Genomic DNA, 26,569 nt, shown 5'->3' with positions numbered 1-26,569 from the left:
CACGGTGCTCAAAAATCTGTCAAAAAATGTTTTAGTACGACTTTGGTAAGTTACGAAGCTTACCAAAGTCGCTTGATGGATTGTCTGAGCATTACGGCTATCGTAAGCAGGAGCCTCGCAGAGTGATACGTACTGTGCTTCAACATAATATTACCGTATTGTGTGTGTATAACCTTTTTTTAAAGTTTTGTTTATATTATACATGGTTATGCTGAGGATATGTCAGTCAATTTCCACTGGAAATGCCTTTTGGTTAAACTGTCAGCAAGTTAAAAAAAACAACAACAAAAAAAAACACCTGCTTGTTTAAGTGAAAATACATTGATGGGGGGTTTTTTTGCACTAATAAAAAGTTGTAAAGTATTTTGTCTCACGTCAATTATATCATCAGTTATATCATTATGGCAAATTTTCAAATATATCGTGATAAATATTTTTGACCATATTGCCCTACCCTAGCGGCTACACTGAGGAAAAGCTGCAGTTACTTTAGAAAACTAAAGTGTTAAGCAGTTTGTTTGTTTTTTCCATACCAAAAAGCCACTGTCACAGGCATCATCAGATGAAACTTTCCTTAGTCAGAACATAAGCTCCTACTTGGTTCCTACTCGCATTAACTCGCCTTGGTTTGCTACGGTTTTCAGGGTTCTCCATTAGGTCATAGAACCTGGTCCTGGTACCAGGTACTAAAATAGTACCTACTTGGCCGGGGTTCCAAGCAATCCAAGCAGGTACTAAAATGTGACATTGACAGACTGCATGCCACCGATTGACTGGAACGTCTCGTTCACGAAAATCAAATCCACCATTTTTGAAACCCGGTGTTCTGGGAATCCATCCTACCTCACAAACCATCCCTACCCATTATTTCTGCGCATGCGCACAACACGAAACCCAAATTTATCCATTGTGAATATTTCGTATGGTTATGGTTAGGGCTGTGGTTAGGGCTAGGGGTAGGATTACTCAGAAGTAACCGTCCGATAGGACGATTTGCCAAAGTAGGATGGTTTTTCAGAACACCAGCAATGAGGGAAATGCAACGCTGTAGTTCCCAAGCCTGACAAAAAGTTCCACATCACTGAAGTTGCACCATTTTTACAAACCAATTCTGGTTCATCTGTTCATCTGTTTCACTCAACAATCGGCCATGTGCGTATGAAAACAAAGGAACTGCGCATGCGCGTTTTACTCATATTTTATCGTGATATTTCATTTTCCTATCGTTGCCTATACCGTGAACGGTATAATATGGCCCAGCCCTACTTCAGACCATGTAGAAAACCAAATATATGCCTTTAAAAACATATTCAAGATGAAGTAGTGAGCAATATGCCTGCTATATTTAGAGAGGACATCATGTCCATTACATAAGGGTCCATCCTGCCTGACCCTGACTGTGTCTGGCCCAGGGACATCGCAGGGAGGAGTCACCAAAGCCGCGCTCTCCAGCTGATGCAAAGCCAGGTAGACCTTCTCAACACCCTTTTTTTCAGCTTTTTGACACAGCCTTAAAAAAGCCACAGAGTCTTACCCCCTCAGGGCTCAGAAGTCATGGACTATGAAGACAGCAAATGACACTCACAGTAACCTTACACTAGTTTGATCCATGTAAAGCACAGACCTCAAGTCCTCTCACTTGTCAGTATTAAATTTTCTTGCAGAGAAAAGTCTGAACCACAAAACAAACTAGCTGATACGGTTTCTTCATCGTGAAGTAAAAGAATTCCAGCAACACTGAAGTGCTTTCTTCCCGACCTTGGTTGTCATGACAGTCAACAGGGCTTATTGAGCCCAAGGACAAGGGCTGTTGAGGGTGCTAAAATCCAACCGAATACTGCAATGCTACAATTGCTGATTAAAAATCCACTTCCTTTTCTGATGCCAAAAGCGTGGGAGGCAGCAGGACTGACATGTGACAAAACCCAAAATGAATCCAAAAAATACCTGGCACCCATGTGAGCTGAATCCCTGAACACACCTCAAACGAAAGTGAAATACACCAAACTGGTTGTGCCTAATAGCTCTGTGTCAGGATATCACAACAAATTTAAAGCCATTTCTCACTCTGGACGTGGAACAAGGCATCATTTTCCTAAGAATCAAGTGAGGACAAACTGGACTTTCGTCATAGAAGAACATTTCTGCTGTGCTCACAGTTTAGTGTGATCTAAAATCACGGCTGCAGAGATTTATCTGAAGCAGGCTGATAACTAAAGTATGTGCAAGTCTCTGTGGGAAGACCTTACTTTGACGGTATGCAAATGAAAAGTCCGTAAAGTGAAATCTGTGTTAAAACTAAGGACTCGTGCCGGTTACAGTCACTGTTTTTACAAGTGCATTCCTCAGAGAAGCAGTTAACACACATAAAAGGGAGAATTTTATCTGCTGCACTTTTTAGATAGTAACGCGGCAGCTCTGGGTTTTCTGTATATTATACGAGTTGCTGAAACTGCTACGCTGACACCTCCATAGCCACGTGATGCTCAGTTGGAGTCTGTGGACAGCTATCTTGTTACTGAAACATGCAAACTTACACATTTGCCATTCAAATGTGTAGAGCACACAACTGACATCAAGCTTCACGCCTTGCAACTATTTCCCTAAGCTGGCCTGGCTAATGCAGTGCTGTTTGAGAGGCAGTACTTCCACATGCGAGAGGACCGAGCGAGCTAAGCAGAAAGGAGAAATGAAGGACCAAAGAGATTCTTCTGCAACATCCTGTGAGAATGATTTGACGCACGTAGATAAAATTAAAACTTGACTCTGTTGTGTTTTCCCGTCACTGATAATGACCAAAGGCACTAAAATAAAAACTGAGATTTCAACGCCACCACAGATGACACCAGAAGGTATCTGCAGCGGCTTCACTCCGATGAGACTTTGCTGTGTTTTTAAAAAATATAATCCTGGTTCCAGTGATTGAAATGATACAGTGCAGGCCAGGCCAGTCACGTCAGGTAAAGCAGGCTGCATACGCCTGCAAGTGTTTCATCATAACAGTCCTCTCAAGAACTCAAGAGTTTCTGTTCACTGACACATACGCGCTCACTCTTTTCACTAATGCCTAGTGTGTTTTCTCATGCGTTTTGATTTTTTTGACATTACCACTGTCCCAGCCACCCCCCACCCCCCCTCGTGCAAACATTTCACTCACACTTGCAACTACAAATAGATGTGCGAGGACTATAAAACTTATTTAACAGCACGTCCGTGAATATCAAGTACTCAGTATTGTAGCTTATGATGGAGTCAGAGCACCTTTTCTGACAAACATGCCAGGATCTGAAGCGCCAGCATTATGACCAAGACAATGAAAACAGTGGAGAGGAAAAAATGATTTTTCACAGTCGACAGCAGCACTTACTGTGATCACAATCACAATAAGTGCTGACAGTAAGAAGTCCATGAGAGTCCTTAATTAAATCACCTGTTCAGCAAGCTTAGACGTGTAACTGTGGTCACTGCGTCTAACATACTAAAATACAATGAATTATACTCATCAAATAGGAAATTAGGCTTGTGATATTATATGATTTTATCTGACTGAAAAATTTTAAAGGGATTTTTATGTTAGTGTGAATTTTCATAGTTAGTTCAACTAAACAATCTCATTAGACCTATTTGGTAAACTGTGTGTTTTTGGCATTCATGCCAGTTCTGCCCACAGGTGCTGATGTTTAATGCAAGCTCCAAAAAGCACCCATCACAAAGATCTTCAGGCAGGTTGTTTGTTGTAGGTATAATAGTGAAATTCCACGTTTGCTTAATATGAGCACATGGATTTTATTTCTATAAACTAGATGTCTAACAGCGCACATTAGGGATGCCACTTGAGTTCAGAGTGAGGATAAAGCAGGGTTTGTTTTACCACGTGATTGACATGTTGCTAGCTTCAGTGCATGCCGTGTGTCAGCCAGACAGTGCATGCTCTTTGCTTATCGTGTCTGGTTTCAAAACACTAACCACATCCCTACACTCATCTTGAGCCTTAAAAACAGGACTCCACTAAGCACTGGGTCACCAGTGGTCGTGGTGGCTGCATCCACCAAGTGTGTAGACATGTTTCCCACTGTTTTTCCAGCAGTGTCCAACTTACTGAAGACAATTAACACACTGGCCAAAATAAGGATTATTAAATTACTGCAAGAGTGTTAAGTTTCACAAAGGTACCAATAAAGCATGTGCACACCCATACAATGTGCAAGAGCCTGAGTGATAGTATGAGGTGGCAAAGAGAAAATAAGAGAGACTGCAATAAGGACAGCAACAAATTTGACAGAGAAGAGACCTGAAGACAAGGAGAAGGAGGCAGAGAAAATTAACGCAGTCTATTCCCAAAGAGGGCACAGATCAGAGAAAAGTAAGTAAAGCTACTAGAAGCCTGGAGGGCAGCTGTGGTCCCCTGGTACGCCACAAATACTGGCACACAGCCCGTGTGCTCAGAATGGAAACACTCGGAGGAGCCAGCACAGCGACGCTGCTACCAACTGGAGGGCAGGAGGAAACAGGAAATGTGACACTCTACCTTGAGTCATTGCTCTAAACACAAACAAAGCTGCCTTACAATGAATAACTCCATACAGAGAAGTGACAGTAAGCATCTGCACAACTAGCACAGAAAAAGAGTAGTGCCACACTGAGGCTGAACACAATCCTGATTTAGACCCAAGTGCGAGAAGCCTTGTATTACAAATTGCTTCTGCGGCAAAGGAGGACTGAAAAATTTAAGCATTACTGCATCAGGAATATTATTAGGTGGTTTATTTTGAACAACACTGGGGCAAAAAGTGGTCAACAGTTATGAGATCGTATTTATTCTCCCATCACTTTTGAGTGTCAGGTTGTGAGGAAAAAAATGAAGCCTAAAACACAGAGTCAGGAAGAGGGATTTTACTGATTGATGCTACATAACATGGCTGAACACAAAAACATTCCGCATTAACCATCCAGTTATATCAAGTCATTTATCCCATTAATGTTAATAAGCGACAGCTTAATCTGCTACAGGCGATGATTTCTGTTTAAGAGTGTCTGACACAGATGAGCAGCCTTCTGCCAGATAAAATGCTTCCAGCTCTCTCAGAGTGTAGTTAAGCAAAGAGGGGCTTTGAGCTATGTGCTAACAAGTAGAGGATAATATTTACCAGCAAATTCATTTTTCATGACAGCATTTGCTTTGAGCTTTAAAAGCGAGGAAATGTTTGTATTAGAGATGGACCAATCCGATATTACGTAATCGGTCCGATACTGACGTACATTACTGGATCGGATATCGGAGAGAAATAAAAAATGTAATCCGATCCATTAAATATCCAAAAAGCACCTCACAGAACTTGCAACACAGCGTAACTTGGCTCATAACCGTAGCACGTCGGAGCAGTGTGCCCACGTGATAGAGCGGCTGTGTGTATTTGTAGCCTCAAACCAGCATTTCATCTCCGATTATCCCAGAGAGAAGTAAAGAAAGTGTGTAAGTTCATCTCTGAATGTTTGTAAAGCATTCCCACATTAAGCTGCTACTTCAATCGTGAAACTGATTAACGATCAGCTGATCGGCTTTTCTGTCGAGTCCGTCTCTCTTGTCTGTTTTTGGCCCACTTCGCGCCAGAAAGAGGAAACCAGCGGCTGAACAACAGCAGCACGTTTAAGCTTGATAAGCTGTTGTTAGAATTTATTTACTTTCTAGAGCAGGATCCTTTTCTATGCAGCTGACGGCTGCTAACTGTGCAGGGGCGGATCTAGCAAAGTTTAGCCAGGGGGGCCGATAGGGCATGAACAGGGAAAAGGGGGGCACAAAGACATACTTTTCTTTCTTATTCTCATTTAAAATATCTAGCTTTTAATAAATAATTATCTGAATCTTACACCCAAAGTTTTAATCTTATGTAAAATGTATAGAAGTCCATGATTGTATATAGTAACTGTTAAGTCTAATATACCCTAGTAAGCTATAGTACTTTTTCCTTTGGGAAGGTACCATCTGTGCAGTCTGCAATTCTGTTGAAGAAAGATGTTGAATCTATTTAATTATTCTTGAAAAATAATTGATTTCTGTACATTTTTTCCCCACACTGCATCAAATTAAAGTTGATTACGTTGATTAAGCATCATGAGGTGGAGGGTGGGGGGTGGTTCCTTTTTTTTGCAACCCTATTAGTTAGGTTGCTTACTATTTCTGCTAAGTACTCTTTAAAATACCAGAATAGGAAGGATTGAGTAGGTTTAAGTTCATTAGATTGATCAGTGTCGCTGAACTATGAAATATTTTGGGTGCAGTGTATTTACACATACAGGTATAACAGAATAGCTTTAGTGTTGTTGTTTATTTAAACTTGAGTATGAACTTATAGAAAATGCAGCAATATATTAAAAAAACAGTTTTATTGATTAAAAAAAAAACACTATATCGGATTCATATCAGTATCGGCAGATATCCACATTTATGATATCGGTATCAGTCATAAAGTGGTATCGTGCCATCTCTAGTTTGTATGCAAATATGCAATAGAAGGGGGGAAAAGCGCTGACAGTGGTGCCTGCATTTCTTTTGGTCTGAAGTTGTGTTAGGTGGGGTTTTTCTGTTGTTCTTTATTTTTCTTAACATATTTGAAAAACAATGCTGTCAACACGCTTAGTGAAGTATTGTATGTGACAGTCATGCCTATGTTGAAGCTGCCTTTCCTGCCAAAAAATATCAATTTTTGTCCTTAACAGCTCAGTGTTATTTGTTCCTTTATGGAGAAAGTCTCCTTAGATCATGTAAACAGTGCACAGGAACCCTTCACTGGCTTTTGGAGCAGTGACTTTAGATAGAATCTCGCTTGACCTGTAGTTTTCACCTGGAAAAGGGGCATTACAATGCAAACAGTCTGACAGACAGCACTCAGACAGATTTGGCTTGGTAGATAAACTGAGACAGTTGAGGCAACACCAACTAGCTTTGCTGTGAACACAAGGAGTGGTTACTGTAGTTCTGCAGTTACCAAAAGCCTTTCAGTAAGACAAATAGTGAAGCCTGTTACACATTTACTCACAGAGCTAGAGTTAAATCCAGTATCTCTTACTTCACTCAAATTAAATGCTGACAATAACAGTGGAGTGATTTATTCATTTTTGTTTATAATTAACGGCAAACACAACTAACCGTTCTATTTTACTGGGACATTACAAGTGGTGGAGTGACAAACCAATCAAACAGTGTTGGACCACGGTAGCAAAGCTTTAGAATAACTGAAAAACACCTTCAATAGGAAAAACGGCAGTGTGTAATCTGTTAGTAAATCTGTGGGTGGAAGCTAAATGAAACCGCAAAGCAGAAAGTGTAAAGCATGCCTAAGTAACTGGTCACAGGGCCCATATGGGGTAAATGCTAATGCTTAAACACACTGTACCATAAGTAAAGTGTTAGCTACCATTAACAGCCTGTTCACACATCATGTCCCAACAAGTTCAATGAAACCAAAAGCAAAAGCAACTCCATTAGAAGCTTCAGCCACTGGAGACCAATGGCGTTTATGTTCTCAGTTTGACTTCAAAAATGAATGAATGAATCATCATTACAACAAAAAATAAATAAATAAATAAAACTTTCCAACAATGCATCCTAAATGAATACACATCACAATATGTTCTGCTATACATTCATCCACTTCTCCAATAGTTTCTTTGTTGGTTTTCTGCACTGAGGGAGATTTTTGGAGTAATAATACTGTAATGTGAGATGTGAAAAAGCAGAACTTCCTGCTACAGGAGCCATCTCTTCCTCTGTAGAGAAATGCTGCTGAATCCTGGTAACCTACGGTATGCATTTCTTTTACGCTTTAGCAGAATGAAAAGGTTGAGACTTACCAATTTTCTGATTGAAAATTTTGTCAAATGTCAGTTCATCTCTCTCCTCCAGGTACTTCTGCATCACACTGCGAATGCTGTGAACACAAGGTGGTGGGGAGAGGAAGAAGCAGATTAATATGCAGCACAGTTAGCAGCTCACTAAGCTACATGCAACAGCAGCCCAGCCTCCAGTCAGAGATCCGTCCCAGGTTTGGAACTCTCCCGTCCCCACACAGCAGGAAAGGGACAAGGACACAAGGGAGGCTACAGCAGAACCTAGAGAGATACACGCTACCCTGGGAGCAGGTGTTAATGAAAATGAGAGCAGGGAGAAAGAATCAATTAGCGCCCCCTCCATAGGCCCATTAACACTTCACCAGCTCACTTCATACACAACAACAGCAGAGGAAGGCTTCACCTACAAACACCTCTGCATGCACACTGAGCATGTGCGAGGTGAACCCTTAACCGCAGTGGCCAAGATGATGATACAATAGCAGCGACCTTATCAGACTTGTGCATCATTTCTCAATGCATTACAGTGCATAACTCATTAATGGGACACACCACAATAGTTAGCTTTTCAACAATGTATCAGTGTAAAATACTGAGCACTCTCCTATTGAAATGGTATTTTCAGTCTATTTCTAAGCATGTGAATGGTTCATATTCAAGAGTTAACTAAAACACATTAGAATATGTAAAAAAAAAAAAACTAAAAAAAAACAACGCAGGCTTTACATTTTTTTCATGTGTAAAAAGGAAATGATGCGCTAAAACGATAAGTCGATTAACATCCGTCGTTTCTGTCTACAAATGAAAACAACAAATTAAACTTCCAGTGCACACATATAACTGACGATATAATTGATGCGAGACAAAATACAACTCCACAACATTACTGGCGCAAAAAGACAACCTTCCATTTATTTTCACTTAAACAAGAAGCTGGTTTTTATGTACATTAAAGCTTTATAAAAATGTAACAGTGCAAATGCAAATTCCTTGCTGAAAGTTTAACCAAAAGGCATTTCCAGTAGAAATGGGCTGACATATCCTGAGCATAACCATGTATAATATCCACTGAAGTTAAAAAGAGGTGCTTTGCAACATTAAACTGCAGTGTGCAGTACGCATTTTTCGGACCATAAGGTGCACGGGATTATAAGGCACATTAAGCGAAACAAAGCAGTCAGATAAATCAAACTTTATTAAACTCATTCTTCTTGCTTCCTCCACTTCTGTACCATTGATTCATTAATGGTGAATTCTCTGGCAGCTGCTCTATTCCCATGTTGTTGCAGTATATTAATGACTAACCTCGTATTGTGGATGGATTATCTCAGTTGTTCTCCTGACTGAAGTTTGCTCCGTTTACAGCATCCTGCCATGCGATTGCATTTGTCTCTAACTATCAGGAACTTTAACGTTAACTTTTATAAGTGGAAAAGTGTTAGTGTTCGTCCTCCAGCTTCACTGTTTATGTTATGCTAAATGTCGCTAGCGATCAGGTAGCACATCATTATATACCAGCTAGCCCAACTTCAGTAACCCTACAAACGTCACTGCTGTTTAGTTTCCTGTCTTCATTTATGTTGGACGTGATAGCAGAGCTGTACGTTTGAATTTTTCCAGAAATCTCTCAGTCAGAACATGCTATATCATGCTTAGGTAACTAGTGAAACTAGCGAGCTAACTTCCGCTAGCTTCCTGCTAACTTCTAACTCCGTTAAATGTAATAACTTTTGTTTTCATGGATGCCTGGAAGTTAAACTTTATAGTTACACCTGGTAAAGCAGCAATGCTGATTGTTTTATTAAAGATGAAAGAATTGAGACAGTTTTTAACTCTAAGTGATGCTGCAGTGTTGTTTGACCTGAAGCGACGGAGTTTAGGACCCAGATTACTCCCAGATTTAAGAGCATCTTAGTCCGACAAATATGACAATAACAACGGCCGCTTGCATGTTCTGCAAAAAAATGTGCTTTGTTGTGTATCTGACGGACAAACACCAAACCAGTTCCACATCACGGAAGTTGCACCATTTTTACAAATCAATTCTGGTTCATCTGTTTCACTCAACAATCGGCCTTGTGCGTATGAAAACAAAAGCACTGCGCATGCGTGTTTTACTCCCATTCTATCGCGATATTTCATTTTCCTATCGTTGCCTAACATTATACCGGTATTACCGTGAACGGTATAATATGGCCCAGCCCTACAAGCTACAATTCAATTATATTTATATAGCACCAAATCACAACAACAGTCGCCTCAAGGCGCTTTATATTGTAAGGTAGACCTTACAATAATACATTCAGAGAAAAAAACCCAACAATCATATGACCCCCTATGAGCAAGCACTTCGGCGACAGTGGGAAATAAAATCTCCCTTTTAACGGGAAGAAACGTCCAGCAGAACCAGGCTCAGGGAGGGGCGGGGCCATCTGCTGCGACCAGAGAAAGAAAACAGGATGAAGGACATGCTGTGGAATAGAGCCAGAAATTAATAACAAGTGTGATTCAGCAGAGGTCTATTAACACATGTTGAGTGAGAAAGGTGACTGAAAAGGAAATACTCACTGCATACAGACTTCCCAGGTCTTATTCCCACACAACTTTATCTAGTTATGTGGTAGAGCAACTTAAAAAGGCAAAAACTACAGCAGGCTGAACCCTGAATAAACCAGCACAGTAGCAGTTTCTCCCCATGGAGGATTACTCTGAAAATACAAAAACAGAACCTATCTGGACCAGAGAGTGGAAACACTAACAGGCCACAGTAAGTCAGACACCAACAACAAGACCAAGGTATACACAAATTTTGTTCAACGTTGCATCACACCCAATATGGTGGACAACTCTCAGGCAACGTGAGCATGACATTATGTGAGAAACATGCTGTAACAGCCAGAGCTGAGATGGTAAAATTAGCCAGCAGCCCAGTGCTCTGCATCCTGGGCTTGTTTGGGCTGATTTTCATGGGAAAGTGGGAATGAACATCAACTGCAGCCACAGCAACAGGAACAAGAACCTAGGAAGTAGACACTTCCTCTTTTAGAGGTTTGTGTGCCCCACTGAATCATTAGCAGCTGACTCTGGATTATTCGCGCTAAACTGCACCACATAAAAGCAGCTGGTAATATTTACTGTACAAGTCATGAATTATTGGACAGTAAACACATGTGTGTGGGGTGGAGTGGGGGGGAGGGGGGAGGAGACTGCTACACTGTATCTAGTTAGTGAGGTTAGCATTGAGTTTGCTAATGAAACATAGTGTATTAAAATCAAATGAAGAGCATGTTGGAAGAAACCAAGCACATAATCTTGACTGCTCAAGATTTGAAAGATCACCAACTGCAGTGACACATACAACACTGAGCAAACACACGTTTGTGGCGGAAAGATAAACCCTCAGAAGCACAGTCTCACAACACTGTCATGATGGTGTCACAGATGCATAGACATCGATGTGAACAGCTTTCATTGTTTTATACCAGTGCAGCCTCCAATAACAGCAGCAGCATTAGCTCACGGGAGCAGATGACCGGAGCAGATCAGAAAACAAAGCCTCCCAGTGTAGAAATGCAGTGTGACTGACAGTGACTGTGGGCAAAAAGACAGAAATAAAGCAGTATTATTTACAGGCATCCCCATGACACTGACAATCTGTGAGTGGCATGGTGTCAGAAGGGTATGAATGTAGCATTAACGCTTGTAGGCACTACCTTCACTTATTGTGCGTCTTTATCTGCTTTGTCCACAGTCTCAACAGTCCCCACACATTTCTGAGGAGGACCGTGGCTGCAAGAGGTGGTGTTCAAAAGTCTAGCATTGCACTGGGCAGGTATCGGAATAATAATACATCCTATTTCTCCATCTTTAAGCATGATAACCAGCCGGTGGGACCAGTACATCCAGGTACTGAGGATCAACCAATGAGCCACAAAGCAGAGATACTAAAAACCCGGGACACTTTTAGGTTTTTAGATGACCTATAACAATGATGGATGCAGCTGACAGAAGACAACTGATATCAGCTTAAACACACATCTCCTCCAGTCTTGTGTCAGTGTGTCGCCACGACCTCACCTCACACAACTTTTTTGGAATTAGAGGCGAGATAAACAAGTGTCTACATTACACTCCAATTTCTTTTTTTCCAAGTCAGTACAGAAGACAGAAATATCACCTGATTTCTCACTGATGATGATTGATCGATCACCCGTACGCATCGAGATGCATCCGTGTTGCAAGTGTCGGGCGTGTTTACAGGTTGAATATGCCCCTGCTGTGAGGAAGCTTTCATTTCTTATGAATCTCAGAACTTAAGACCTCAAAGAGGAAATTAGACAAACATCACCTTAACTGGCAAGCTGTCACCACTCACCCTGACCATCATCAATCTCAGCACCCACTAGCACAACCATTACAACACAATTCAACAAAATCTTCTGCTGCCTCCTCTGCGACCTTCATCAAAGCCACTCAACGGTGATTTCTGCAGCAACAAAGTAGCGCCCTGGAGGCAGAGACCCTCCCAATGTTAGGTGACCTGATTCTTTACCTCGCTACACCCCCTGACTGCATTTCACTGCAGAAAAAACAGGTTTGGTACACACTTGCTATTACATTGAAGCTCAGCCTGTACTAAGCAGAAGTGATGCTAGTCGCAGTAACAAGCTGCAGGTGGGTAAAGGGGTTACAAAACCAACATGTGTGAGGTCTGACTTTCAGCTCTGCATTGAAAGGTCACACACAGGAAAGGATTCTGAAATAGGTTAAGTCGGATCATGTCTCTGCATTTGCTTTGGCCCCGTTTGGCGGTGGGTCAGTGCCAGTGTAAGAGGCACAAACGGCCGGCTTTCATTAGCTGTTAATCTGCACTCTGACGCTATAACAACACTGTGCTGGTGACCATTCCAGGCTCCAGGAAGTATGCACATGTGTAAATATTTAACATATTAACAGCTTGTCACTAGCATTTCTGTAGCCGGCTGTGTGGGCATGTAATTGAACTGTGCTGATAACATACTGCACAGTGCCAAGGTTCTGACCCAACTCAAACCTGCTTCAGACATTTTCAGCCCATGTCTATAGTTCTCACACTGTGGGAGAGCAACAACTAACATTTTATTTGCTCTGTCAATATTTCTCAAGAAAGCTTAGTTTATACCTGACAATACAAATAGGACCCGAGTAGGTGGAAGGAACACTTGTTTCAGCTCATTTGAGCCTGCAGACATGTAATTACTGTCTTTAACAGGAAAACTCACTTTGCCAAAACTTGTTTTTCTGGCTGCTGCTCAGCCTCAAGTGGATTCAGAGGGGGCAAAGACAGCCACTTATAAGAAAACCTGAGCAATTTTCAGATCTGCAATCATTCTCGATTAATTCACACTGGAAAAAGTGGTTTTACTTTATAACTGGATAGAAATGGTCCATTAAATGCTGTATTAAATAGCAATATCTCAGTGCTGTCTGAAAAGCAAAAATATTAACAATGGCACTTTCAGGATTAAGAGCTTATGGGATTCTTGCACAATTTACTGTTTGGCTCAACAACAGATTTTAATGACATCTCAATGCAGAGTACAAACTGCAAAATTAAAAAACTGATCTGCAACGACTGGGTAGCACAGTTGAAATGATGCATCTATCAGTAAAAAAAAAAAAAAATCACTGGCTGCAGGAGCCTGGCAGAGGGGTCGTAAGTCATCATGACTATAGCAGGGCGATGTGACCAAAAATATTTATCACGATATACATTTGAAAATTTGCCATAACTGACGATATAATTGACACTAGACAAAATACTTTACAACTCAACAACTTTATTAGTGCAAACCCCCCCCCCAAAAAAACCCCAATGTATTTTCACTTAAACAAGCAGCTGTTTTTTTTATGTGCATTAAAGTTGTATAGAAATTTAACAGTGCAAATGCAAATTCCGTGCTGACAGTTTAACCAAAAAGCATTTCCAGTGGAAATTGGCCGACATATCTTCAGCATAACCATGTATAATATCCACAAAACTTAAAAAGAGGTTATACACACACACAATATGGTAATATTATGTTGAAGCACAGTACATATCACTCCGCGAGGCTCCTGCCTACGATAGCCGTAATGCTCCGACAATCCATCAAGCAGTGCAGGTGCGTAGCTTAGCAAAGTCGTGCTAAAACATTTGACAGATTTTTAGCGCCGTGTACCACATAAAATCATTTCAAGGTCAGTAAACACAACCAGAATTCATACATAAGGCACACAGGATTATAAGGGGTACTGTCCATTATCAGAAAAATCAAAGGATTGATTTTAAGTGTGCCGTATTTTCCAAAAAACACGGTAATAACGACGGCCCGCTAGCATGCTCTACCAAAAATAGTACTTTGTTGTGTATCTGACGGACGAAAGCTAAACCAGTTCCACACTGAAGTTGCAGAATTTTTACAAACCAATTCTGGTTCATCTGTTTCATTTAACGATCCGCTTTCGCCCTTCTCATTCTCCGTCGCCGCCATGCTTTTTCCGCCATGTGCGTATGAAAACAAAGGCACTGCGCATTTTACCCGTATTCTATCGCGATATTTAATTTTCTTATCGTTGCCCAACATTATACCGGTATTACCGTGAACGGTATGAAATGACCCAGCCCTAATCATGACTCAAGCGTGACAAAGACATCAAAGACATGCTCCCTATTTTTGAAACAGCAGCAGGTGGAGAACTGGTCCATGTGGCAAAGCATGCTCAACTGGGCTGCAAAGAACAACACAGACTACTGACCATAGAGGCAGTCTCACCAGAGACCAACAATGACACACAGGATGGATTTTATTCATATGAAAACTGTTAAAGATTCCACTTATAGGTCTGATTCCTTATTGACTCAGCAGGAATCCTCCAAATGTCAGCATTAGTGCAGATGTTTTGGGGTTTGGGTTGGGTCCACAAACAGTATGTATGCAACTCCAACCTGCCTGCATGACACTAACATTAGGCTAACAAAATATTTCTTCTCAGTAACAACCACAATGCTCAGCTGGGAAACAGTGGGGCTCATGCAGTGTTATCAAATATGAGCTTTTCATTTAGACTCATACTGTGTTAGCAAGGATGCTTCGGCATATTGACGTCTTTTTATACTGAAAAGGAAAACAGTGACATGTACTAACACTGCTGTCCAGTGTAAAACTGAGCCCGTCTTTGCTCCGCTCCCTGCTGCATGTTCCCAGCAGCACAGACCATGGGAAAAACAACATAAATAAGATCAGAGGGACGAGATTCTGAATGACGTGCTGGTCTATCGTTTGACTATACAACAATGACCAGCATGCACCACTGCAAAAATATAAAAATGTTAAATAAGTGTGTTTTTCCCTTCATATTTAATATTTCACGTCTGCACACATGCACAGACACCACCCTGAACTCTGTGTCTCATAGAGAGAAGGCAGTTGTTTTTTGTACTTTAGCTGGAGACAGGAATTGGAAGATGTGATTGGCTGAGGGCCGTTACTGGTGAGGCCAGCTCTGGCTAAGACTCGGTCAGCATTAACTTGATCTCTGTAACATAACAGCAGGTCATCCTGTCGCCATCCCCCACACTTTTCTTCTCAGCTGCCGCCAGTGTTGCCGTCAAAGTCTCGCCTCACTGCCAGAGGACTCAGCGTGGCCCGCTGAGAATGTGGCAGCACCATGCTATCTCCAAAGTGCCACATTTAAGTGCAACCTTCCGGCCTCTGCAAGTATGCTGCAGGAAGCTTCACACATGCACGACTGTTACAGCTGTGCATGCATTACTGGTTGCCCATTCCCATGCACGCACTTTTAATCAAGTTCTGCTTTTTTTTTTTTTTTTTTTTTTTTTAAAACAGAAAAGCCTGTCTCTTTTACTTGCCCTTCACATTTGTCATGATTCATTCCATTCAACCATTCCACATTCCTCTGAAAACATTCAACATACGCACAATCACACTCCAACACATAGACAATACCTGGGCTTCTGTGTATAAAACATTTTGACTCCCGCAGAAAGGAACATCCCCAGCACTGTAGTACAACTGAGGAGAATATTAGTTGGGTTGTTCGTGAACAAGACGCTCTCACGACTCGTTGAGTAACGCCACTGACGTCTGACGACGTCACATTTTAGTACCCGTTCGGATCGCTTGGAACCCCGGTCGAGCAGGTACTATTTTAATACCTAGTACCAGGTACTAGGACCTAATGGAAAAGCCTAAAAACCGTGGCGAACCATGGCGATTCAATCCAAGATGGTACTAATGGAAATGGGGCTTCTGAGTCACTGAAGCAGACCCCTTCATGGTGTGTGCTGTTGGTGCCTGTTTGAGTGTTTCTAAGGGCTCATCTGAGATAAGTCATGCTTGCTGTTTGGTACAGACCATCCAACAAGTTGTGCTACAGTATTGCCAGGTCACATTTCTCCATTTTATTAGTTTTGCACTTGCATTAATTAGAAGATGTGTGTCTATAAATCTCCTACTCAGTTTCTGCATGCAGCTGCGAACATGATCCTAATGAGCTCACTTCTGGCTCCAAAGAACCATAATGGCTGCAGCTGAAAGAAGCTTCAGAAAGTGTGTGATGCCACAAACACTCTGTCCAGCTCTTATGCTCTCTATAGTGCACGTGTACACACAAACAAGTACTGGCTGTATGTAATGGTGCAGACAGGAAATTAAAAACTAGGAACTAAACAAAAGATAAATGTATAAATGAAGGAACAAACTAGTTTTAAAAGGCATATTAGATTAGCAATCTACATTTGATCACTATCCTCTAGCTTGTTGTTCAGTGACACAACCCAAGCCTGCAGTCACAGACTCTACCAGGTATGTGGTAGATAGGAGGAAGGGCTGGAAACACTATGACCTACAGGCACATCCAATGGTCTCACCACTTTTTGAGGAAATGCAGTAATCGAGGATGCACATGAAGCATGTGGGTGAGACACAGATACAGCCCTGTTAGTAAAGTCCAAGTTTATATCACTGAATTTTGTCAAGATAGCATTCTGTGTGAGGCTACATAATAGTCTGATCCTTTATTATTTCCAACTCCCATTAACTTTGTCAAATGGGAGATATAAATGAGTGTATTCAAGCTGACTTCATGAGCACTTCAGGAAATAAGCAGTGCATCTGCAGGTCCACTTAAATACAAACCAGCGCTCTTCATCACAAACTTGTTTGTGTTTACAGTTATAATTCATGCAGTTGTATTGGACAGCTTATTCTCTTAATGTCCTCACTGACATGTTGGAGGCACATTTTCAGCCTGGCTTCACTGACTGGTTTACTCATCAGCTGTGTTACACTGCTTTCACAGGTCCATTAGCTGAACCTTTTATCTCTGCGGCTCCTTTATGTTAATGTGTAATGTAATAAATAATAAAGCTCATATCTAGCACAGAATCATTTGATAAACCACTCTCACAAAAACATTACACTAATGATCGATTGTGTGGTTTGTTTCCTCATACAGAAACGCCTCCGCTTGTTACAGGATTCAACCTGGTGTGGTCTTTACATGGAGCAGAGCTGCCAATCCTTGGATTAACTTGCAGCCTCCATGTTTCCCTGAAGACTAAATGTCTAATGAGTGAACTCAATTAGCCCGGCATACAGTTTCACTGGTAAGTCTACACTGAGTGCTAAAGCTTTGCTCTGTTTGTGGAGACGAGCACAAAGGTCATCCACTCTAACAGAGTGCTCCTGTGCAACCGCAGAGCAGTTCAGTTCTGATCAATAACATACCAGCACCTGGGTTTGCCATTTCATTTTTCTAAGAACCTCTACAGCTCCTCCTAATACAGATTTGCAGATTTGAAAAAAAAGCAGCTAATGGTCATCCAATCAAGTAAGGGTCTGCAATTTAGAAACAGCACCACGGCTCTCCAGCTGCTGGAAAATCAGCATGTTTATGGAACCCAGTGTTCAAGTGATTTTAATCCCAGCAAAAATGGTTGCTGACGATTTGATTTTATTATGTGTATACACCGCACCACACTGTTTTAGTAATATACTCAGCTCAGTGCTTGGTCTCGCACACACAAATATCAATTTGGAACTCATCAGCGCATGTCAGATGTTGCGTCATCTATCATCAGTGGGGTGGATGCTGGGGGCTGTCAGTTTAAAGATTCCTTTTCACTCCCAGGTGAGATTGAAGATATAGGCTTAATTATGGCCAAATATTATTTTTCGCCACAAGGTGATCAGGACAACTGCAGACTAATTTACAACAGTGAATACATTTGAAAATAATAATATAGGTACATCCCAATACAGGTCTATATATGATCATTTCATAGTCCCTGTGGATGCAATGTTATGTTCTCCATTTGCATTTCTTTAATGTGTCAATGTACGCCACCCATATGTAACCCAACATCACCAAAATTTATATGTGACAGCATTTTGTTCGACTCATGCCTAAATACAGAATGAAGAATCTGAAAAAGCGTCACATCTCTACGAGGTAAATGAAGCAAAATCTCAGTAAAAATCTGACCACTCAAAACCTTATGTGCTACAAAAATACACAAATATGGAAAATTTATTCTTTGGTGAGATCCAAATACATAGAAATTAAATCCAGGAAAAAAATGCAGAGCGAGAACTGTGAGCTGTTCCAGGCTAAGTGAGGGGAGAGGAGACGTCACACTTCGTTCACCTGTGAGACACAGGACTCGGTTGAGAAGCCACCAAACCAAGGACTGATGCTAAATGGCCACTGAGCCAGCCAAACAGAAAACACAGAGGTCCAAGGGAAGCTGCAACACAGCAGCTAATATTTATCTTAAAACAAGAATTGCCATGTGGTAGCAAACTTAGCGCCATGTGTGGCAGTTATTTGGGCATTTATTTAGAAATTCCGTATGAATGAATGAATGGGGGGTGTCATTCATAACAAAGACTGTACTCCACAATTACCAGTCATGTCTGAGATTACAACTGCAGTACTGTGCTGTAAATATGCTTGAAACACAGGTTATACTTTTGTGCACGCCAATAATTGCACACCATACAGAAACATGGAAAAGCTTCAGAATGAAAAATCAACACAAAAAGTAACTGTTTCAAGACAAACTCAAAAATCCAGTTAACTGACCAGACCTACACTACATGCTGCACACATGATCACTAAGTCCTGTGTTTGCTTTGTGTTTCCACTCCCAACAAACTGCAGCAGCTTTCACATTACCACACCAGGAGAACCAAACCAAACAGGCAAACGCACCAGTTGTTTGGACAATACCACAAAGGTTAATCACAAAAAACACTTTAACCAACGCACAAACCAATGTTTGAATGAATCACCGCAAATACACAGCTGGCTAAGACCTTTTCTGAGTCTGACTGCTGAGCGGCTCTTTTGGAGGAGGAAAGCTGCCATGTCTGCCATGAACTGACTCAGTGCTGTGTTTCTCTCTGATCCACGTACTGAGGACTGGGTATTCTCTCCAGCTGATGTATGGATGTCCAAATATACCTGTGGCCTGGCTAGGTAAAGTCTTTGTATTGGAGACGCACTTACTGTTGTAGTGGTACATGTTAGTGTTCTTGTATCATCACTGACAGCTGCCACACAGCAGTCCACAAGCAATTAGCCAATCTGCTGCTATAAAATATAAGTGTGATATTATCTAAAAGCCCTAAACAGATTTAGTCCTCTGCAAGGTATTGTCTCAATTATTAAACAATGTTCAAAGCAAAGGCTGGAACACACATTAAAATAAAGCAAAAGCCTATGTTTTAAAATCTGTGACAGCCACAAAAAAGGGCCAAAAGTTTAGTAACTGGCGCACGTGTATGTGCTACTGCAAGACTGCAGTTTGCTCTCTTTGGCTCTGTTGTGTATATTTGTTCATGTTCTCTGAAAGTGCTTCAGATTTAGCTCTCTGGACCAGAATACAGTTACTATCAGCTTGAACTTTAAGCACCATGAGAGAACTGTTATTTTGATTTGGTGTTTTCTAAAATAAATTGGACACAAATTATTTCGCAACTGAACTATTTTGTTCTGGGGGAAAAATAAAATTGGACAAAATTTGCAGCCAAATGATGCCGGTTCTGATCTTTGGGTTTACATTGTTTTTAATTCTCCTTCACTGCCAATGAAACAAAGAGCGTTTCACAGTTACTGATTTCCACAAACACGGTCTCTGAATCGCCCTCTACTCAATCGTGTACATTTAGAGAAGATCGAATGAGCATAAATAACACCCAGATAACTTTTTTCATCTGCCCTTTTTAGCCACACCATCACGTACACAGAGTTAGTGCAGGGTTGGGTGCTTAAGGGCCATGAATCTCCAAGTCATAATTATTGTGTTATTCTGTGACTGAATGCTCAATGTAATGGAATAACGGTTAAGACGAGTTTCAGGTTCTGCGAGTTACTTTTAATACCACACTGGAATGAACTGAAAACAACAGCACATCAACTTTCTTACAACCTTTTACAACAGTGATGCTTCAGAAACAACATGAAGCTCCTGATTCACTGATTTAGGTTTGTTACAAATAATGAAAGTGCTTTAATTTGAGCCCATTTCAGAAGCACTGACAAGCTGACTGTTAGAGGAAATCACCGGCCACTGCTGCCAGACCTGTCAGAGGTGGGAACTCTCTGCAGAGCGTCAGAGCCTTTGTTTGTGCACTGAAGGTGTCTAAAGTCTGCCAAGAGGGCGGGGCCCTCCTGCTGTTATGGCATGTAAATACATCAATGAGTTACAGGGAGCAAGGACTGAACAACGATCAAGGCACACGCATTCAATTGGTTATCAGAGAATATGCTTTCCTGTAATCATTTCAGCTGGAACAAAATTAGCAGCACGTATTCAAGTGTCTTTCTGCTGGGCTGCCAGATTAACAAAGATAAAGTACCAGCAGAGCAACATTATTGGACACACAAATTCAAAATTATGCTTTTTTGAACTTCTACTGCTAACTCAAACTTTACACACCTCCATCACTGAATGAAGAAAAGAGTAGGATAATATTTCTCACCGCACTATGAGGTGCAGATTTGCCTATAAATGACAGGACTGATATTTAGTTCTACAACTGTTTATTGATTTCTTACTACTGAAAGTCTTCTTTTCCCCTCAGCACATCAGCTAGTCACAGGCACCTGCACTATGAAATGACTTAAAGATACCCCGGGTATCTTTCTGTTATCTGGATCCACTTACCCCAACAATGGCAATCAGGATAACTCTTACATGAAGCTGGTTATGAACTCACTAAGGCACAAGCGTGTTGACATGACAGGCTTGGCGCTGGCAGCGTCTGACCAATTACACAGATTATTGGAAGAGGATTAAAGAGGATTATTACTTAAAGCTGAGCAGCTAAATATATAAAATTTACAACAGTAAATATATTTGAAATTATTAACATAGGTATGTGCAAATACAGATCTACATATGATCCTTTCATAGTCCCGTGGCTGCAATGTTATGTTCTCCATTTGCATTGTTTTAACGTGTTGCATTCAATGTACACCACCCATATAACTCAACATCACCAAAATTTATATGTGACAGAAATCTGTTCAGCTCACCCAAAAAAAAAAAAAAAAAAAAATACAGAATGAAGAATCTGAAAGTGTCAAACAAAGACAATTAGATAAAATGTTAACAACTGACAATGTGTTCCAGGGCATTTTAAAGAGTAACATGAAAGTAATGTAATGAGTAGTGTAATGAATTACTTTCTCCTGGGAGTACTTAAGTAATATAGTGCATTATTTTTGAGAAAAGCGTTATTCTAAATACATTTCTTTTTTAAATAATGACCCCAACACTGATTACGCCAACATGCAGTGGTGAAACGTGTTTTTGTTTCCACCTTTAATCGGACCAGATTTCTTGCTCATTTCGTAAAGCCCTTTGCTTTGGTTGAGGTTGCTGTAGGAGCTTCTTCTCTTGGTATTACATCGTCACAGGACACTGACACTGCTCTTGCTGTCAGAGATGGCCAAGCCTAACTCGTTAGTGTGCACAAAGACATGGTGTCGCTATAATATACATATATACACAGATGGATATATATATATATATATAGATATATAGATAGAGAGGGAGAGAGACAACTGTATATATACACCCTACTTCATATTAAGATTCTAGATTAAATGTTGCATTAAAAAAAATAGACCTCAGAGTTATACTGTGTACTACGATAAGAAGATGTATTAATTTTATATTAGTTAAAGCTTGTATTTAAAGCTCACTCTGAATATGTCAGCTAATTCTCACGTCAACAGATGGACAAAGTGATCTAAAGGAGGAAGAGTCATAGTGGAAGCACTGGGGTGTCAGATGTGACTGCGTCAGCAGGGAAGAAGAATTCTGAAAGGGACTACAGAAGTCAGGACTAGCTCTGAGTCAATCTGACATTTGCAGCTTTCATATGCAAAAATAACATGGAAATAAATACAAAACACCCCAGAATCCAGCCTCAAAACCGTAAGGAAAAACCCGTTTGCGATTAAGAAAAGTGGAGTACAAGGTAATAGCTGGAAGCACAATGAGCTCAGATCAGATCAGTGACAGTGGTACAAACTATCCAGCTAATCCACACCTAATTGCTGTTCACACAGTTAGCATTTGACTGAACTCAAATGGTGCTGTGAAATTTTCACAGACCTCATATGAAAAGCAACCATGTCAATAACCAAATTTCAACCACATCCCCTTCAATGAACTTGCACGCTACAACCTGGACTGAAGCGACACTTTCAAGCCTCTGCTGCAGGGACAAAAGGATGTACAATTATATACAAATGGTAAGAGGTGGTGGGGGTGTACTATTTCAATAGGACTCTAGCTTTTGTCTTGAGTAACACCCTCCTCGGTGAGCTAAACGCTTGCAAACAGCAAAGATGAGATCAACAGCTGTATAGAGTGGTAATAAAGATGCATCAGAAGGATTTACAGCAGCAACGACAACACTTAGCAGCTTCAAAGAATGGCTACAAGACACAGATTTAGGATCAGACCTTTAGTCAAGAAAGCCCGGGAGCAAAGAAAACATGTCTGACAAGCAATGGACACCAGAAACGATGGCAAACAAAATGTGCAGGTAGCTCCAACACTGTGGATCATTGGATTAACTTCTTGTTAACTTTAAGCTCTATGACAATGATGGTTGAAATGCAGATTTTACGAGGCCGGGGTTTGCTGCATGTTCTTAGAAACCTAAAGTGAGAAAAAGCTTTACAGTCATTTCGGTCCCCATCAAAGGTAAGGCACAGGTTTGAGAGGAAGCACGCCTCCATCGCCATATATGGTCGCGTAGCATGCACAGAAAATGTCATCCATTTCACAAAAACACACACATACACACACAAAAGCCCAGCATCAAAGCCCCTATGGATGTGCTTACCTAGGCTCAGGCAAAATGATTTTCTTGCTCGCCCGGGCCGCTGGAGTAGATTTGCTCTTCTCCATCGCCATCAAGTAACTGACATCAGCGAGCACCGCTTCAAGGTCCGCCATCTTTCGACCCTGGGACGACCAAATCGATTAAATAACCGGGCCGGGAAGGGTGGCTTCTGATTTAGGGGCTTAAAAACAACGTCCTCGGCCAGATGTGACCCACATCAAGGGCCAAGGCGCGCTGTGGGGGCCGGATGAATGGACGACGGCGCTGACCGTCTGCTGGGAAACGGCGGCGTTGTCTGCAGCTCCAAGTCTGTTCAAACTACCATCGTTGTCACGTAAAAGAGGAAACTTACGAGGGAAGACATAGGGTAGGGGTTAGTCGAAATATCTGCAGTAAGCAGGCCCGCTAGATCCACCGTCCTTGCGATTCCATGTAGCGCAAGGGGCGAGAGTAAGGACCTGTGATGTTTCTCACACAGGTAGGTGCGATGCACCACACACGGGCGCTGTCAGGCTCTACAGGTCTCCGGGGACTTGCCTGGTCCTCCTGTGTCCAAACGACTGGTCTGTCTCCAGTGCGGCATGTGCTTCAGGAAGAAGGGAATGAGGGAAGGAGGGGGCAGGGGGGTGTTCCTTAAAATGTAAACACTACTGTCGAAAAAATGTTCTAATCTTAGCGGACTGCCTGCTCCTCTCTGCAACACAAAATCAGCCACGCCGTGAGAAGACAGGCTTAACGATCAGTGCAGAGGGGCTGGTGAGACACTGCCGAACGGGTTAGATGTGGATCATCAAGGTGCCCGTTTGTAGTCTTGTGCTCCTGCAGCAAAACGCTAATCTGTCAGGCGCGACCTGGCATAAATAAAAGCGTGCAAGCCGAGGTTAGAGATAAGCCAGGATTCATGATTTGCATTCCAGAGTATCCACACAGCGCTGCTGTTTGTGCCCCTGTTGCTGCTTTCCTGTGCAGCGTTAAGGCTCAAACCTTCCTTATCGTCTCGTCAATCACGCACAAAAAAAGTCACCGGAAAAGATGCGGTTAAACTGCTGACAGAGGTTTGTCGCCAAATTCTGTCCAGGTGTAAAGGAATTGAATCAAGCGATCACAAACCAAATCCAGCGGTACATAGCTAACTGGTTTCTAGCCGCTGCCACTATAGATATTTGGGTTCGTTCGCTAGTTAGCTACCACGCTAGCTAGCAAAATGAAACCTGCTAGCCACGAGGCTAACTAACCACCAGGATTCAGAGCGGCCAGTCAGACACTCCTATTTTAGGCTATTCCGCTTCAGCAGACATATAAAATCAATCCCGTTGCAAAGACAGTCACTTGCAGGCAGACAAACAGCAGCGATTTTCTCAGCAACGTTAAGCTAACGGCCGAGGCGAGGACACTGGAGACTCGTATTGGGGAAGTCTTGCAGCGTTTCCGCTAAACAGTCTTCGACAGTCCGGTGAAGTCAGAACGAGGATAGAGATGCAAAACAATAACCCATAGCTGCTTCTTCGGTTACCCCGAACGTTAGGGGGACCCTCCCTGCCTAAAGACCCAGCACAGAGTTACTGAGTGTGGGGGTGAGGGTGACGCTGATGATGGAGGAGGGGGAGGGAGCGCTGGCCAGTAGTCTGCTTGGTAAACGCTAACTTTTCTTCCTCGCTGTAAACGCTGGCTGACCGACTGCGCGGCGAGGCAAACTGTCAAATTCTTTAGTCCGTGCAATGTTAAGAAAAAAACAACAGAAACAATATTTATAGTGATGAGGTTAACAGTACGCTGGCGCGCGCCTCAGAGATGTGAAACTGAACGTTCAGATCAGGTCTTCTTGCTCCGCGGCAGCCCCGCGCGCCTCCTGCCTACCAGGTTCTCGGCGTTCGCAGAGCCACTCGGCTGCTTAAACGCTCCAAGCCTCTGAACGAGTCTCCTTCCGCAGCCTCTGACTGAGTGCCAGTCGGTCAAGTCCGCTTGTTTCAATTAAGGTGTTCGTCGCCTCTAGTACGGCACATGTGTGGCTTAAAGCCTCCTCTCTATTTTTTTTTTTTTGGTGTTTTTTGCTAGCACAGTGGCTCTGTCTGCTTTGTAGTTCGACTTCCTCCCACTGCGGCGGGGAGAGGCTCGTAAAACACGGAGCGGCTCTCTCGGCTGTTGGAACGGAAGCGCGTTATTAGAGGTGCTTAGAGAGGAAGGTGTTGTTTCGCTCTGTTTATTTATGTATTACAAACAAACAAGGCGCAATCCGCGCCTATTCATGCGCGTGCAGCTAACTTAATCAGGGCGCCGAGTCCGCGGTGATTAACGATGCTCACTGAGAACAGCTTGGATTGGCCTGTAGAAAAGAGAGCTCTTTGGTCGGGCCTGCTCTGTTTCCGCTGCACTACATTACCCCGCTGCCCCCCACGCTGCTGCTGTTCGCACTGAATTGGAATAGTCACGAACAGTAGCTTCCGACAGTTCATATTACAGCAGTGTATTTTGCGTCAACGTACGCGTCGAGGGATGCGTGCGTTGCTCAGGTGGAGATGCAGTGCCGTTGCCTGGCCGCACATGGTAATACTCTTAGTTCAGTGGACGGGCAAAGAGGCTTTGAGGTAAGGTGGGCGTCAGGAGCAGGGCTGTTTTGGATGAAAACTGCATACAGGGGCCATCATAGGTACCATAAGTCTGAGTGACAAAAAAAAAGACTCACTTAAAATGTGCAGTGAGGGTGGCAGCACAGTGAGCCTCATTAGACCTGTGACATTGTTCTTGTCATGACATAAATCCCCCTCTGATTTATGTCATGGGTTGTGAGGTTAAAGATCAAAATTATAACCTCTGATATTTCTGTACTGGCTCCTATCTCTCTAATTCTCTTAAAGAGGTTAAATTACACCAGAACACCAAAACTGGACTAAAACTCAGTGGCAGCAGGTGTGATGGAGGAACGGATCCAAATTGGAAGTTTTTTGCTTCATATCTTGTCAGTATGTATGGAGGCTGTCAAGAGAGAGGTCCAACAGTGAAAGTCTGCAGTCATCTGAAAAACACGGTGGAGACTGTCATGGTTTGGCGCTGGAGGGCTTGTCAACTTTCAGATTTGCATCCACCATATTATAGCATCTGCAAAATATCTGATCTTTCTTTTTTTCAGCATAAGAGTGGCCCCAAACACTTTTGATTGATTGATTGATTGAATCTTTATTTTGAACATGTTGAAAAAGTATAAAAAAAAAATAGAATTAAAAGAGACAAATGAACAAAGCAAACAAAAGGAAAACGAGCAACCACAACTCCAAATAACGTCCATGTTCAAAAAGGAGCAGGAAGAAGCATAA

At 42.0% G+C, this 26,569-nt stretch overlaps 1 protein-coding gene across 2 annotated transcripts in view; it reads right to left on the bottom strand.

Moving 5' to 3' along the window:
• grk3 (G protein-coupled receptor kinase 3) overlaps positions 1-25,416 on the bottom strand; it is a 71,903-nt gene extending 46,487 nt beyond the window's left edge. The window contains exons 1-2 of one of the 2 annotated variants that reach the window (XM_086301840.1): positions 23,259-25,416; positions 7,852-7,928 (exon numbers count right to left, since the gene is read on the bottom strand). In XM_086301840.1, coding sequence (XP_086157966.1) covers positions 7,852-7,928; positions 23,259-23,371 — 190 coding nt within the window. In that variant the 5' untranslated portion in view covers positions 23,372-25,416. The remainder of the gene's footprint in view (positions 1-7,851; positions 7,929-23,258) is intronic. The other variant, XM_086301841.1, reaches the window with a different exon arrangement.
• Between the last annotated feature and the right edge of the window lie 1,153 nt (positions 25,417-26,569).

This window comes from Aulonocara sp. 'chitande type north' Nkhata Bay, linkage group LG7 (assembly GCF_057382095.1).
Source record: "Aulonocara sp. 'chitande type north' Nkhata Bay isolate Kocher_YH1m ecotype deep benthic linkage group LG7, A_spYH_male_GT1.1, whole genome shotgun sequence".
Classification (NCBI taxonomy): domain Eukaryota; kingdom Metazoa; phylum Chordata; class Actinopteri; order Cichliformes; family Cichlidae; genus Aulonocara; species Aulonocara sp. 'chitande type north' Nkhata Bay.
This window is presented reverse-complemented; position numbering and strand designations above follow the sequence as displayed.